Here is a 14,908-nt window from a genome sequence, read left to right as displayed (position 1 = left end):
AGCTGAATTTACATGTCATGTTTGGAGGCATCTACAGAGAATAACAGTATGTTTCTAGCGTACAGGATCTTTTAGGTAATTGTAAGTACTGATTACAGTATAAAGTGTAGAGATAGAAATAGATCGGTACCATTTCGAACTTAAGTGAAGTTAATTTACTCTTATGTATTTTGCAAATAAATGTATCACCATGCTTCCCTAACTATTCAGTGTTTGGAACTAGTTTGTGAATGAAAGTAAGAGATTATAGACATTTGCTAACCTGAAGCGTGGCAGCCCTTTAGTGTTGAGAATGTTATTTTTAAAAACCATCACCTTCAATTTCACTATTCGTATTTGATTATCACAGAGCAAAGCGTGATGAACAGGGAAGGCTTACACAGAAGTAAGAGAATGTTTAGTGTTGAGAATGTTATTTTTAAAAACCATCACCTTCAATTTCACTATTCATATTTGATTATCACAGAGCAAAGCGTGTTGAACAGGGAAGGCTTATACGGAAGTAAGACCTATTCTTTGGGATGTGGACCGGGCAGGAGTGGTTTTGTCTTAGCCATGGTATTTTAACTGCACTAGCAGGTGTTCATTGGGGTTATTGCTCTTCTAACTTTAATCCTTGTGATCATATTTTTAATATTATCCAGAAAAAAAGAAGTCTACTCATGTCTGCTCAAGAACTCATTTGTATAGAGTCTGTATTCAAAAGGAGCATTAAATCAACGTGAGAGGGGAAAGGAAAGAAGAAATAAAGAAAAGGTTTGACCTAATTCTTTGCCCTTTTTCTTAGGCTTGAAGAGAATTACATTGTATGTGAAGGAGTTTGCTTACCACGGTGCATCCTTTATGCTCACTATTTAGATTTCTGCCGGAAAGAGAAACTGGAGCCAGCCTGCGCAGCCACCTTTGGAAAGGTAAATAACACCTATTGGCTATACTACCTTACAACTGAAGTCATGTCAGGAAGACAGTATGGAAACAAACTTATCTGTTCAAATTTTCTTATAGAATATTAAGAAATCTGTTTTGTAAATGAAATCTCTTGGCTGCATTTGGAACTATTATATGTTTAACCTAGATTTTACCTACTATTTGTTTTACCTTGAATTACTATATGCTTTGAATATTAGAACCCTGGCTATTAGAAGAATTTAATGTGACCTTAAAGGAAGCTCTATTTGAGCAATAATATTTCCTTTCAAAGATGGATACATTAAAGAGTATGGTATGGCCTGTATTGAGAAGCAGAATTAAGTGGAGGTGACAGGTATCTTGTTAATGTAATTGGTGACTGTGTTTATTCTATTTCATAAATAGTTCTCCTAATTCTCCATTTGCTCTAAGTATATTTACACTCCAAACTCCAAGATGTCGTGATGGGATTGGTTAAATTTCTCTCATTTAAAAACATTCCTTTTTACCCAATCTGTGTGGTTAGGATGGGAATCTATATAGCTGACATTACTGTACTTACATATGTTGATCTCATTTTAAGAATCAGGAAACAATATCAGTCTCTTGGGAAAGACTTGTTCTTTGAGATTCTTGTCTTGCTCTATTATCTAAAACCAAGGATATCCCAGAAAAATTGTAAGAAGCTTAGATCTCAAATACTGCATCTCTTATAAACTGAAATCCAAATTCTAACCTGTAGAGGGACTCGTTGTCTAGAAAATAATGATTACTATGGTCTGGCTTCCCAGTTTTTTTTAACTAAAATAATTTATTAATTTATTTTGAAAACCTATTGTTTACAGAAGACAGTGTGATAAAGGCATGGTAATCCAGTGATTTAAGTGCTAGCCTAGACTCTAATTTGTTGCGAGAACTGAAAAGCACTAAACTTCCTCAAAACTCAGTTCACTCATTCTGTAAAATGAGGAGGCTGCATAAGACAACTTCTAATATCCATTTTAGCTTTAATATTTTATTAGTGCCCCTTATGGCAGTCATTCTTAACTGTTTGGGGAGCCATAAAACACCTTGAGAATCTGATAAAAACTACAGAACCAGTCCCCAAGAAATTAACACATATTAATACACAGAGTGTGCCATGGAGCCTTTAGAAGATCATGTATGGATCTCCGAAGATTCAGGTTAAAAACCCTGTTTTATGTAGAAGAGATTTTTGTTCTTTAATCAAATGCTAACTTTTAGCCAATTTAGAGAAAGGAACGTAGAAAAGAAAAAGTTTCAAACACTGCTTTGAAGATCTGGTAAGGCAAAGAAAATGTCCATGTCCTTTCAGGGTTGGAGATAGATACTTAATTGTGGGTAAATCTCTGCAAAGGATTACTATAAAGAAACCCAAATCTTCCCACAAAGCACATACATGAAGTAATAATTGCTTTGGCAGTAACATCAAGCAAGAGCAGATATTGGTATGATCTGCTTTGGACATTGAGAAAAGGGCAGTAGAACAATGTCATCAAAAAAGCACCTCCCTCCCTTTGCTGATGTGTCATTATGTATCAATATGTGTATGATATTATCTTTTCCAGACTAAATATTTACTCAAAGTTCAACATTTGCTTTCTAGAATTAAATGAATATGAGAGGCTTGCAACAGAACCACGCACTTTCTCAAAACTAAAGTAATTGACTTTCTTTTTAGACAATTCGTCAAAAATTTCCCCTCTTGACGACTCGGCGGCTTGGAACAAGAGGCCATTCAAAGTAAGGCACATGGATGAGCACATTTCAGATCTGTACATATGATGCATTGTATATGAGGACTAATGCAATGTGAAACAAGTATTGTCTTTATCAGTGAATAGAACTAGGTATTCTCTTTTTAATAAAGCAGACTTTTACCAACTCTAAGACCTAAAAAGAAAAATAAGTGGATTTTAGAATAATGTTTAAAAAGCAAAACTTACACAGAAAAATCATAATATATTATTTTTTCTGATGAAATAATCTAAATGAATCATTTTTGTAATCTTAAAGCCACGACTGAAGGTACCAGTGTCATGAAAGGGAATTACATATGGCCACATAAGTGACCAAATGGAATCCACAACACTTCCAAAGAGCAAGGCCAAAGCCAGGGGTTGAACATGGTCCAGGTTCTTCCTCTGGTTTTCTTTCCCAGATGATAATTTCTTTATATTCCCCTCTTTTCTCTTCAAGACAAATGCCATGCCCATATGACTCAATGGAAATATAAATATAAAATAAGCAGTCATGAATTCTCTCTCTTGATAACTTTAGCTTTCCTTATCTCTTGTGGCAACCTCTGTAGAACCCCCAGTTACAGGTTCATGTTCACCCATTATTTCTTCTGTCCACTGTGTTTTTAGTTGTTCCTTTCCTTCTGTCTACAAACATACCTAGATCTCTTCTGTGTTGATAAAATAAAATTGTCTCAAACCTGCTATACTCTTTGTCATTGCTCTGTTATTTTTCTTCTCTCTGCTATTTCTTGAGAGTAGCTATCTGCTCACTTGCCTTAGCACTGATCACATGCCTCTGTCCTGTCCATTTCTTTACCTGGGCAAAAACTCAATGGCTCGTTTTTACTGTTACTGATCTTCCTAGGCACCTGTCTAGCATTTGAACCTGCTGATAATGTCTTCTTAAAACAAATAAATGCATAAAACTTCCCCTACAGCTTCTCTGTTGCAACACTACCAAGTCCTCTTCCCTCTTCTGCCACTTATTTTCTAGTTTGTCCAGTGTCTCCTTCAGCTCTAACATCCAGTCCAGCATTGTCCAAAGAAATATAATGTGACCACATATTTAAATCAAAAATTTCTAGTAGCCACATTAAAAAAGTAAGATGGAACAGATGAAACTGATTTTACTATGTTTTATTTAATCCAACATATCCAAAACATGATCGTTTAACCATATAATAAAAATTAAAATTATTAATGAGGTATTTTACATTCTTTCTTTCCTACCAAGTGTTTGAGATCCTGTGTGTATTTTATACCTACAGCACATCACAATTCAGACTAATCACATTTCAGATGCTTAATACCCACATGTAACTTGTGGCTATTCTATTGGCTAGCTCAGTCTTTTGGCTCAGTCACTTGCCAAAAGAATAGATCCTACTTTATTATGAATTCTCTTGAATCTCTCTCTCCATTCTCACTTTCAAAAACTGGCCTTGACTCTGTCTTTTTAGTCCGTTCAATACCATTCTTCCAAACTGACCTTCTGAAGTTCAGATTCAATCATTTCTCTGTCATCCTCAGACATTTTCACCTGTTCATGACAAACTTTTCTCACCTTGACATTCAAGGTCCATTATGATTTAGTCCCAAACCATTTTCTTACCTTATTATCTACTTCTCACTTTTCAGCATGCAGCCTATGCTCTCACCAATTTATTGCCCAGTCCCCTTTGCTTCCCTCTCAACCACCACTGTTTTGTTCATGCTGTCTTCCTCCATGAAAAATGCCCTTTCCCCTAGAAGTGTGTTGAAATCCTATCCATTTAAAAGAATGTCTCCTGAACTTCCTCGTCTTTTGAATCTTTTCTTAGCCTCTTGATGTTTTGTAGGCTTTTCTTTGCACCCTCATAGCAGTTTTTGATACCTACCCTAATGCGAAATTAACTTATCTCCTCCCCTCAAAAGGTGGTATTTTGAGGACAGAGACTTTGTCTCACCCATTTTCATACTATTTCTGTGGTCTGCTACATAATAGATTATCAATTTATATCTATTTAATTGATTCCTATTAATGTTAATAGTATTGTGGCCTGAGAAATGAAATGCCAGATTGAAAAAAGACAAAACTGGCTCATTCCTTCTAACCAAGTCAGCTCTTTTTCAAAGTCGAATCAGTTTAACTGCCTAATTTCTACTGAATAGATTCCTACTGACTTGTGTAGGTAGAGAAAAGATTAGATAGTGTTTGAGATAGATAGATAGTGGAAAAAGAGGCAAAGCAATGCAGAGAAATCCTCTTCACAGGATCTACAAGAGGACAGGCAGGCAGGCTGCAGAGAAAGTCAATTAATCCTAGAAGGAGCCTTTAGGATTAGGGATGAATCATTAACCTTGTCCATTGTGACACAATGAGGCTCCAGTGTGTAGGTTTATGTTGTAACAATATGTAGTGACTTCAGGCAATTTGTTTGGTATCTGAGAACAGATGCCCAAGAGCATAGCATTAACAATTTGAATTTTTTCCTACTTACCTGATGTGCCATTTGCTTTTTATAACTTGCATATTATATTTTTGGTATTTTCATATCATGGGGAAAATTTTTTTCTATATGTAAACTACGTATTTTGAAAGATATGGCAAGATGTAGAGTTTGTGTATTTTGTCATTGTTAATATTCTGATGTAATTATTCTTAGCGAGATACTTTTCCTGATTTTATTTATTTCCAAGAAATACCCTTGGATTTTTTTATCTTGGAAGATAATATATCAAAAGGCAGAGTTGCCTAGTGGTTAGGAGCATGAGGTTTAAAATTGGACAAATCTGAGCTTTAATCCCATATTCCCATATACAACTAGATGAGCTGTTCAGCTTTTCATCAATAAGTTGGATATGCCATTATCTACAGGTTTGGTGTGAGAATTAAATGAAAAAGTATAGGAATGAATGGAGACATTAGTATGCTTTCAACCTCACTATCCTTAACAGTAATGAAATTATTAATAATAATAATATGATATTCACAATGTATCCAAAAATCAGCAATGCATTAAAAGTTATTATTTACTGAGCAGCACACACACACACACAGACACACACACTCTCTAATCCTCACAATGACAATACAAGATTGGAATTACTGTGTTTTACAAAGGAGGAAACTGCAGTTCAAAGATCACTGACTTGCTCAAGGCCACAAAGATACTATAAAATAACAATGTTGGCATTTAGATCAAGGTTTATCTGGCTCTAAAGTTTGTGCTTTGTCAACTGATAAAGCTTCTTCTTTCCTATATCAGTCATATCAACAAAATATTGGGTTTTTTTGCGGTACGCGGGCCTCTCAATGTTGTGGCCTCTCCCGTTGCGGAGCACAGGCTCCAGACGCGCAGGCTCAGTGGTCATGGCTCATGGGCCCAGCCGCTCCGCGGCATGTGGGATCTTCCCGGACCGGGGCACGAACCCATCTCCCCCTGCATCGGCAGGCAGACTCTCAACCACTGCGCCACCAGGGAAGCCCAACAAAATACTGTTTAATTGAACTTTTGAGTTTTTGAGGTATAAATTTTATTTATTTTTTCTTTTTTTTTAACATCTTTATTAGAGTATAATTGCTTTACAATGGTGTGTCAGTTTCTGCTTTATAACAAAGTGAATCAGTTATACATATACATATGTCCCCATATCTCCTCCCTCTTGCGTCTCCCTCCCTCCTACCCTCCCTATCCCACCCCTCCAGGTGGTCACAAAGCACCGAGCTGATCTCCCAGTGCTATGGGGCTGCTTCCCACTAGCTATCTGTTTTACGTTTGGTAGTGTATATATGTCCATGCCACTCTCTCACTTTGTCGCAGCTTACCCTTCCCCCTCCCCGTATCCTCAAGTCCATTCTCTAGTAGATCTGCATCTTTATTCCCGTCTTGCCCCTAGGTTCTTCTGACCATTTTCTTTTTCTTTTTTTTTTTTTTTTAGATTCCATATGTATGTGTTAGCATACGGTATTTGTTTTTCTCTTTCTGACTTACTTCACTCTGTATGACAGACTCTAGGTCCATCCACCTCACTACAAATAACTCCGTTTCATTCCATTAATCTCCAAAACATACAAGCAACTCATGCAGCTCAATATCAAAAAAACAAACAACCCAATCCAAAAATGAGCAGAAGACCTAAATAGACATTTCTCCAAAAAAGATATACAGGTTGCCAGCAAACACATGAAAGAATGCTCAGCATCACTAATCATTAGAGAAATGCAAATCAAAACTACAATGAGATATCATCTCACACCAGTCAGAATGGCCATCATCAAAAAATCTACAAACAATAAATGCTGGAGAGAGTGTGGAGAAAAGGGAACCCTCTTGCACTGTTGGTGGGAATGTAAATTGATACAGCCACTATGGAGAACAGTATGGAGGTTCCTTATTTATTTTTTCTGATCTAACAGTTTTAAATGTTAATTAATATATTAGATTCTTCTTCAGAGAGCTAACAACATTTCTCAAGCATCAATCATAAGGCATTTAAAATTATTTTATATTTGTGTAGAGATATTTATGTTTTCTATAAAAGCAAATTTGTAGCACAAACACAGTTTTGCTTTCTGCTTTTAATTTTTGTCCAAAATGTTCTCTGTGTTGGTATATTATCTTCACAATCATAATTTCTATTGGATGTTTAATATTTTAAAAATTTACATTTGATGAAAAACATTTTTATGTATATGGAAATATGAACAATTGATGATATAGAAATATAAATGAAGAAGTAAGCATATTTTGGAGAAACAGGAATTTATAATTTCTCCCAATTTTACTAGTAATTTTGTAAAACCTTGTATTTTCATAGTTCCCAAAACATACTATCACTAAATATCTATTGAATTATTTCTAATATATGAATAAATTTGGTATTAATTTATAAATATTTAATAAGCTCTGCGCTCCATCCCTTCATTTTCTCTTACCATCCCCTCCCTGCCAAGAAAACCAACAATCCCAATGGCAGATTCTGCACGTTCTGAAAACCAAGATAAAAACTGACTTTGCTTTTGTGTTTTTCTTTTCTTCTCTTTGATTTACCACCAATACTAATAATATATCCTGATTTTCTTCCTGTGCAAAATTAAAAAAAAAATAATTTTATTTATTTATTTTTTAATTTTTGGCTGTGTTGGGTCTTCGTTGCTCTGTGCGGGCTTTCTCTAGTTGCATCGCGGGGGCCATTGCAGTGCTTGGGCTTCTCATTGTTGTGGCTTTTCTTTGTTGTGGAGCAAGGGCTCTAGGCGCATGGGCTTCAGTAGTTGTGGCACCTGGGCTCAGTAGTTGTGGCTCACGGGCTGTAGAGCACAGGCTCTGTAGTTGTGGTGCACGGGCTTAGTTGCTCTGCGGCACGTGGGATCTTTCCAGATCAGGGCTCGAACCCATGTCCCCTGCATTGGCAGGCAGATTCTTAACCACTGCGCCACCAGGGAAGTCCCAAAATTTTTAAATTTAGATTTTGAATAAATAAAAATGAATCAAAATTCTATAGGTACAAAGAGTATCTAATGAAAGGTAATTCTTGCCTATTTTATGTTATGAATGTATTATAGCAAGGATAATCAATCCATTCATATTTATATTGATGACAAAGCATGGTGCCAAAGAGTTTTTGAGGTGCAAACAATAGTAAGATAGGGTACATGCTGTCAAAAAATTTTCACTATTAATATTCATTTATTTAGTAAACATTTTACGTCTGTCCTGGTGCTGATTAGGCCCTAAAGATATAATGATTAGCAAAAGAGGCCATGTCCCACCCTTGCTCAAAATGGCTCAGCAGGGTAAGGGAGAACACAGTTGAGCCCACCTATTAGATTTCATGAGATTTCATGCACACAGTAAACTGTTTGATTTGAAGTTACATTTTAATTTCTTGTAGACTTTGATCAGTCACATCTTGGTTTTCAGACATGATGGATAAAAGCTATTATCTTATTTATTAGTAGTGATTTAGTGGGTTAATAAAACTGATATGGCAGCTGCTCTTATCATAGTAAGTTATTGCAACTCCCTGAACAACTTAATCCCATCATTTCCTTATCAGTTATCATTTGTATAATGTAAACTAACATCAGGGCTACTAGCTCAGTGGGAACATATGTTTCAGGAATTCTATATAATGACAAAATGGAAAAGAAGAAATATAGGTGCAGGTATAAATTGATCAGCAAATGAAGAAAAGTATTAGACACAAGGTAAATACTTTAGTACTAAAAAGAGGAGCAATAATTTCATTTGTCCTATTAAAATATAACACATTCACTGTAAAATGTGGGCATAAAAATTAATTAATTATTCTTCTTTATTCCTAAAATGTAAATGATATCTGTCACTTGATACAAGGCTAAGGACTGTTGATGCTAATGAATGAAGACAATTTTGTTAGATAATTACAAAGACTACTTGTATTATGCAAACATTTTCTTAGAGAAATTAGCTAATCACATCTAGGATTTTTAAGCAGTTATCATATATCTTTTAAAATAAAAATCATATAGGGAGAAAGAACTGTGAAATGTTTGGGAATCTTTATTCAGAGTAACCTACAGGATAGGCATTAGCTATTGGTATATAAAATTTAAAAACTAGTTAGCCTACAGTGAGGCAAATGTCACTTTTTATTCAACATTTACCTGTATATATTCTTGTTATGCTAGAATATTTCTGGCAAATATTTCCTAGCAAGATTTATTTTAGGGTAATATATTAACAACAAAATAGTGATATAAAATGTTGCAAGTGAGATGAAAAATCCATGTAAACTGTGTATGAAATTACTCTCCCCGGTTTTATGAGGTTTATCTTCAGCTGTTAGGAAGATAGAGAGCTGCTCATTTATTATCTCTTCTCAAAGACACTAAATCATCACTCAGACGATAACATGTTCCTAGTTAGACTAAAAGGAAGATTAAAGGGGAAGATTATTTTATTGGCTCCAGAAGAAACTGGATATGAATTGTGCTAAAGCATTACAATGGTCATTGCAAAATATTGAGATTTGTATTTCTAGCAATTTCTAGTCTTTCCACCTAAATACGCTGATTGCATGTCCCTTATATGCATTGTTTAGGGATACAACTTTTGTTCAATGCCAATATTTTACCAGTAACCTGGAAAGGCACAGTCCTAGGAAGCAGTTATTGAAAACAACTGGGCTTTAAGAGAATTTGTGTTTTATCAGTTTCCAGATTTCTAGCAGAACACATTGACTGGTCCAATAAATAAGGATTTTTCTTTACAGTAATTTCTAAGGGGGAACACAATGAAGGGGAAGATGAAATTCCCTTCCTCCAAATCTTTAGGTTAGTAGGGGAGGTAAGCCGTGTATACATATACCATTAGCAGAAGATGCAAAGCTCCATGGGATAACTGACCAAGAGAGGAGTTCAAAGGACAGAGAAATTAATTTTGCCTAAGAGACCAGGTAAAGCTTCATGTGTTGAAGCTGCGCCTTGAGGCACGGATAAGAAATGGGGACATGAAGGAAGAAGGGCATTCCCAATGAAGAGCTCAAAAAGGAAAGGCACAAAGTGAGGAAAGCACGTGTTATTTGTAGAGGGCAAGTAACTCTGATAGAAATAGATAAGTTTATACAGTACTAGTGGTAGAGTTAAAGGAATTAGTAGATTTCCTTACATCACATTAGACAAGAGGCTTTTTAATCTCTACCAGATTTTAAATTGTGCTATGTTTAAGTATATGATACTATATGCATGCCCTTTATTAAAAATTCCTGCTTATAAAATTTTCTTTATGACACATTGTTATTTTTAACTTTTTTCATATTATAAATTTATTTAGTCAACAAATGTTTATTGAGTTCCTATTATAGGGAGCTTATATTCTAGAGGGAGTCTGTTTATATATGGAATTTCAAATATGAAACATTCAGATCAATGGTATAGTTCTTAATGATTCAAGTTAGTTATCAATTCTTAAAGATTCATGCTGAAGTTGAAGAGAGAGTATATATGCTGAGTGCAAGCATACTCAAACTATATTTCATTTAAGAACTTCTAATTATAAATAAAACTGAGATACAAAATTACATATACATACATATTTTGCATCTTGAGTATAGTCTGTTGAAACAAAGAGTGCTCTGTGGAGCTTTGGGTTTGAATTTTGTCTTCAAACCCATAACTTTTCACATATTTTTTCCAAACAAATCACATAAACTTTTTTGAACTTTGCTTTGAAACGGAGATATTACTTCACTTGCAGGCTGCTGTGGAAATTTGAGATGAAGTATACATAAAGTTTTTTACATGTAACAGTTGCTCAATAAATGGTAACTATTTATATTAGTACCTACTATCACCTGCTTCAATTTTAGCACATATTAATTTTGTATTGCAGTTCTTTCTTTGCATGCTTTTTTCCCCCACAAGACTATCAACTCCTCCAGGGCAGAAACCCTCATCTGTCTCTTTTTGAATCCTCAGCACGTAGCACACAATAAGCATTAAGTACATGTTTGAAGGAAAGAGTTCACTTTTTCACTCGTTCCCTGTGGGCCAGCATAATTATAAGATTGTATTGATATAACATGCTCAGCTACATCAACATGTCTAAATTATGAGGCATTGCTAATGAGAAAAGGACATGCTGCTTCTCATTTGTAGAGTGGAATGTAGCTGACCAAGTTACCTTCCTTGGGTGTCAATGTGTGTCTGGTTGATGGTGTCATTTACATTTGGCCTACGAATAAAATACATTACTTAAAAGATTTTTTTTTTAGATGTAAAATTTTGACTCTAAATGTAAGTGGAGGTATTAAGTACTTCTATTTTTAAAGATATTCTGCCCTAATGATTAGAAAGGAGGAAGCAAAATAATAGTTGTTTTACAAAAATAAGGAACAAATGAATTGTAATAAAAATATCCTTTCCTTAAATATCCTAAGTAAGAAAAGAATTACAAATCCATGTTACTCAGCATTCATTGGGTCCTAAAGGATGTTGCCATTTTTACAAAAAGTGTTCATCAAGTGATTTTTTTAAAATGGAAGTAAAATTTGCCTCAGGGCTGCTCAGTGTGGTCACTGTTCTGTGACTGGCAGGCAGTCTGGCTCAGGAAACCATGGACTAGGGTAGAATTCAGAAGCATATATGTTCCTGGCTCGATTATCCATGTCAGTTTTTAATCATTGTATTGACAGCTCTCACAGTGGTCAGGATTAGTGTGCCATCTAATATTTGTTGAACTCATGGTTATCCTTTTGATTTATCTTGATTTTTGTCTACCACCGTGAAGGCAATGTAGTTTCTTCTCAGTCTGCATGGCAAACCACTTTACCATGGTATAATATTATTTACATGTTGAGACAAGGATTATAGATGAGAAACAAGAAGATCAAAGTTATAGTAAAAGAAGATTTATCAACTTTTAAAGCAATGCTTAACATGTATTGCTTTAGCAAGTGGCTAGAATGAAGTTATTTAAACTGTAGCATCCATAGAACAAACAGCAAGCTTTGCAAAAGACCATGAAATTGCAATATATTTCCATTGTAATAGATTCTCTTGTTCTCAAGCATCTCTTGCTTTATTTCTTCTAATACAAAGACATTTTCTTTGGTATATTAGTTCTAAAATCTAATAAAGAAAAATAGTTATACTTATTTCAGACTCATGTTCACTCACTAATCCTAATAGGCTTGGCTGAATATCATCTAAATCTGTTCATTTGTTATGGTTTTAGGTATTTACCTTATCAATTTCTATTAATATAGCTGCTTTTTGTAATGTCCTTTGCTTAAGTTTCATATTTCCTTCATTTCTCCCTTTGTTCCAATATACTGTAGAGGTTCTTTTCCCTTATCTACTGGAGGAGTATTTTCTTACTGTAAAAATGGAGTTTCTTCTGTTCAGGTTAACAGACTGCTATTGTCCTTCTACCAAAACTGAGGATTTGAAAACTTGTTCCCAGTCTGCCACACTCATAAAATACCTTCACTACCGTGATCACCCTCCATTACTGTTTCTCAAACATAACAGCCCTTTCTGAAACATTTCTTATTATAATATGTGTAATTTTTTCATATTTAAAAACTCTTTCTTCTCCATCTCAAATGGCCCAGGGTCATTAGAGGCAACTTCTCTGCCCTTAGAACCTAATGGGAGAGAAGCCATCTCTGGGACTCTTACTTATAGAGGGCTCTGTTCCTCCCCTCCTCCAGCTGATCTCCTTCCCAGGAGACAAGGAGTCCATTGCCTGAGTGAATGTGTCCCCCGAGACTGCATCCCACTTCAAGCTCACATTTCAGGTCTGTGGGGCCCAAGAATTTCGAACAGTCTCAGGCCTGCCTCCTGGGCCGAAGTGGGCCTCTTCCCTCATCCATCCTCAGGAGACATAGACCAGATGGGTGCCTCCCCCAGGGGGCAGCTGTCTGGGGTGTGTGTGAGAGTGGATCTTGGACATGGAGGCTGGAGTGTTCTCAAGAGGCCCCTCACAGTGAACAAAGCAGCAGAGGCTGGGGAGATAAGGGAGCTGGGGGCGGCCCTCCTCCCACCACCATGTTTCCTCACGGAACTCCAGGAGTCTAGGCATTCTAAGCTCAGAATTACCTACTAGATCATTATGGAGGTACATTGTCGAGATAGGAGGACAGGGACATTTTATTTCACAATGTGTTCGCTTGATTTATATATTTTAAGTAATTAGGTGTAAGGTATGTGGGCCTCCATTTGTACTCTCGTCCTGAGCCTTGAAAACATTTAGGGGTAGAGTTGCTCTGACAAGTCCCTTCTTTATTACTGAGGTCAGCAAAGGGGCCTTGAAGCATAGATCCTTCATTGTCCTGTCCACTTTAAACTCAGATGGTGATGCTAAGAAATAAAGTTTTAAATATGGTTACACTGAAGTCTATGGAAACCCCCTTATTCTTTTATTTCATTCCTTCCCTGATCTTAGATGAATGCAGATTGAAATGGTAAGTAACCAGATAGGTAATGGTGCTGTGTGGTGCACAGAGAGGGGAAAGAAGCGTAAAGGCAGAAATTAGCAGGCTTTGGTCACCCTCACTAAATACCCAGTCTGACTAGTGGTTATGTCACATGTGTAGCATTTGTACTTGGGCATGGAGTAAATCTGGGGTCTGCAGTTTTGGAGAATGAGGTACAACTTGAGAGATGCTACATTTGCCTGTGGCTCAGGATCCATAGGTACATTTATAACAAATTATTCATAACTGTTACAGTCCATGTTTCATATTTCCATTGATTCATCACAGAGATGTTTTTTCCCCATTGTTGCACAAAAGTTTGAAGTGAAAATGACAGTGACTTGGGCTTCTCATTCCTCATGAGGAAAATAACTTTCAAAGGGTCAGATGCTTCGTACATATTCCGATGCATGACATCAACGTCTTTCCCACACATAATGTTATACTCTTTTCTCCATTCAATAGATGTACTACAAAGAAAACCCACCATTTTCTTATTCAGTTGACCACATGCAAATTGAACCAAGCAGTCTGCAGATAGATATGCTTGATATACTTAGAGCCAATGTCTACATTTACAAATTTAAGTGCCTGCAGTTAAATGCCTGCAATTATAATTTTTTTTTTGTTTTGGTTTTTGAAACCTAATTTTTTAGAGGTTTGAGGGGGGATTAGCAGTAGGCAATTCTCCTGTCTTTTTCAAGCTTGGAGCCAGAAATATGACCATAAGTAGAATTAGTTACCATTAAAGAAGGATTAAACACATTAAGATGTTACTTAATCAGGAAAAAATCAGGAAAGGAAGATGCAACCAAGAGGTTGCAGTTCTTACTTGCGGTTTACTTCAATTCTACTTTAGTCTCTTTTTTCCCCTTCAAAAAACTACATTAATGCAGAGCTGGTTCCTATTCTTGCTCTAGGTATCATTATTATGGGATTGGCATAAAAGAGAGCAGTGCATATTACCACTCCGTTTATTCTGGAAAAGGCCTGACAAGGTAGAGTTCCACTATCTTCAAGATAAGTTCTGTATGTCTTTAAATATGTATAATATTTATTGAATAAAATGACTTACTAATTTTGCTTATTGAGATATTTTCCTTTAAGCATCAAACCTTAATTTTAACTTTGTATGGGCATTTATTTACAATGACTGGGCAATTAATATACTTTGCAATCATTAATAAGAAATTAATGGTGAACCAGGGATCCCAAAGAGATGTAAAAGAGAAATCAGGGAAGCAGAATTGCTTTCAAATTAATATTTACTTATAAGGCTGAATCTGTTTTCAAGC

At 35.7% G+C, this 14,908-nt stretch overlaps 1 protein-coding gene across 1 annotated transcript in view; it reads left to right on the top strand.

Annotated features, from left to right (window-relative positions):
• Positions 1–14,908, top strand: part of RFX6 (regulatory factor X6) — a gene marked incomplete at both ends in the record, with an annotated part of 56,149 nt that overhangs the window by 2,752 nt on the left and 38,489 nt on the right. The window contains 3 exons of the mRNA XM_082633995.1: positions 788–911; positions 2,612–2,673; positions 14,534–14,611. Coding sequence (XP_082490121.1) covers positions 788–911; positions 2,612–2,673; positions 14,534–14,611 — 264 coding nt within the window. The remainder of the gene's footprint in view (positions 1–787; positions 912–2,611; positions 2,674–14,533; positions 14,612–14,908) is intronic.

This window comes from Mesoplodon mirus (genome assembly GCF_964341445.2).
Source record: "Mesoplodon mirus genome assembly, chromosome: 10".
NCBI lineage: Eukaryota > Metazoa > Chordata > Mammalia > Artiodactyla > Ziphiidae > Mesoplodon > Mesoplodon mirus.
The sequence above is the reverse complement of the archived record's forward strand: the minus strand, read 5'-3'. Positions and strand labels throughout refer to the sequence as shown.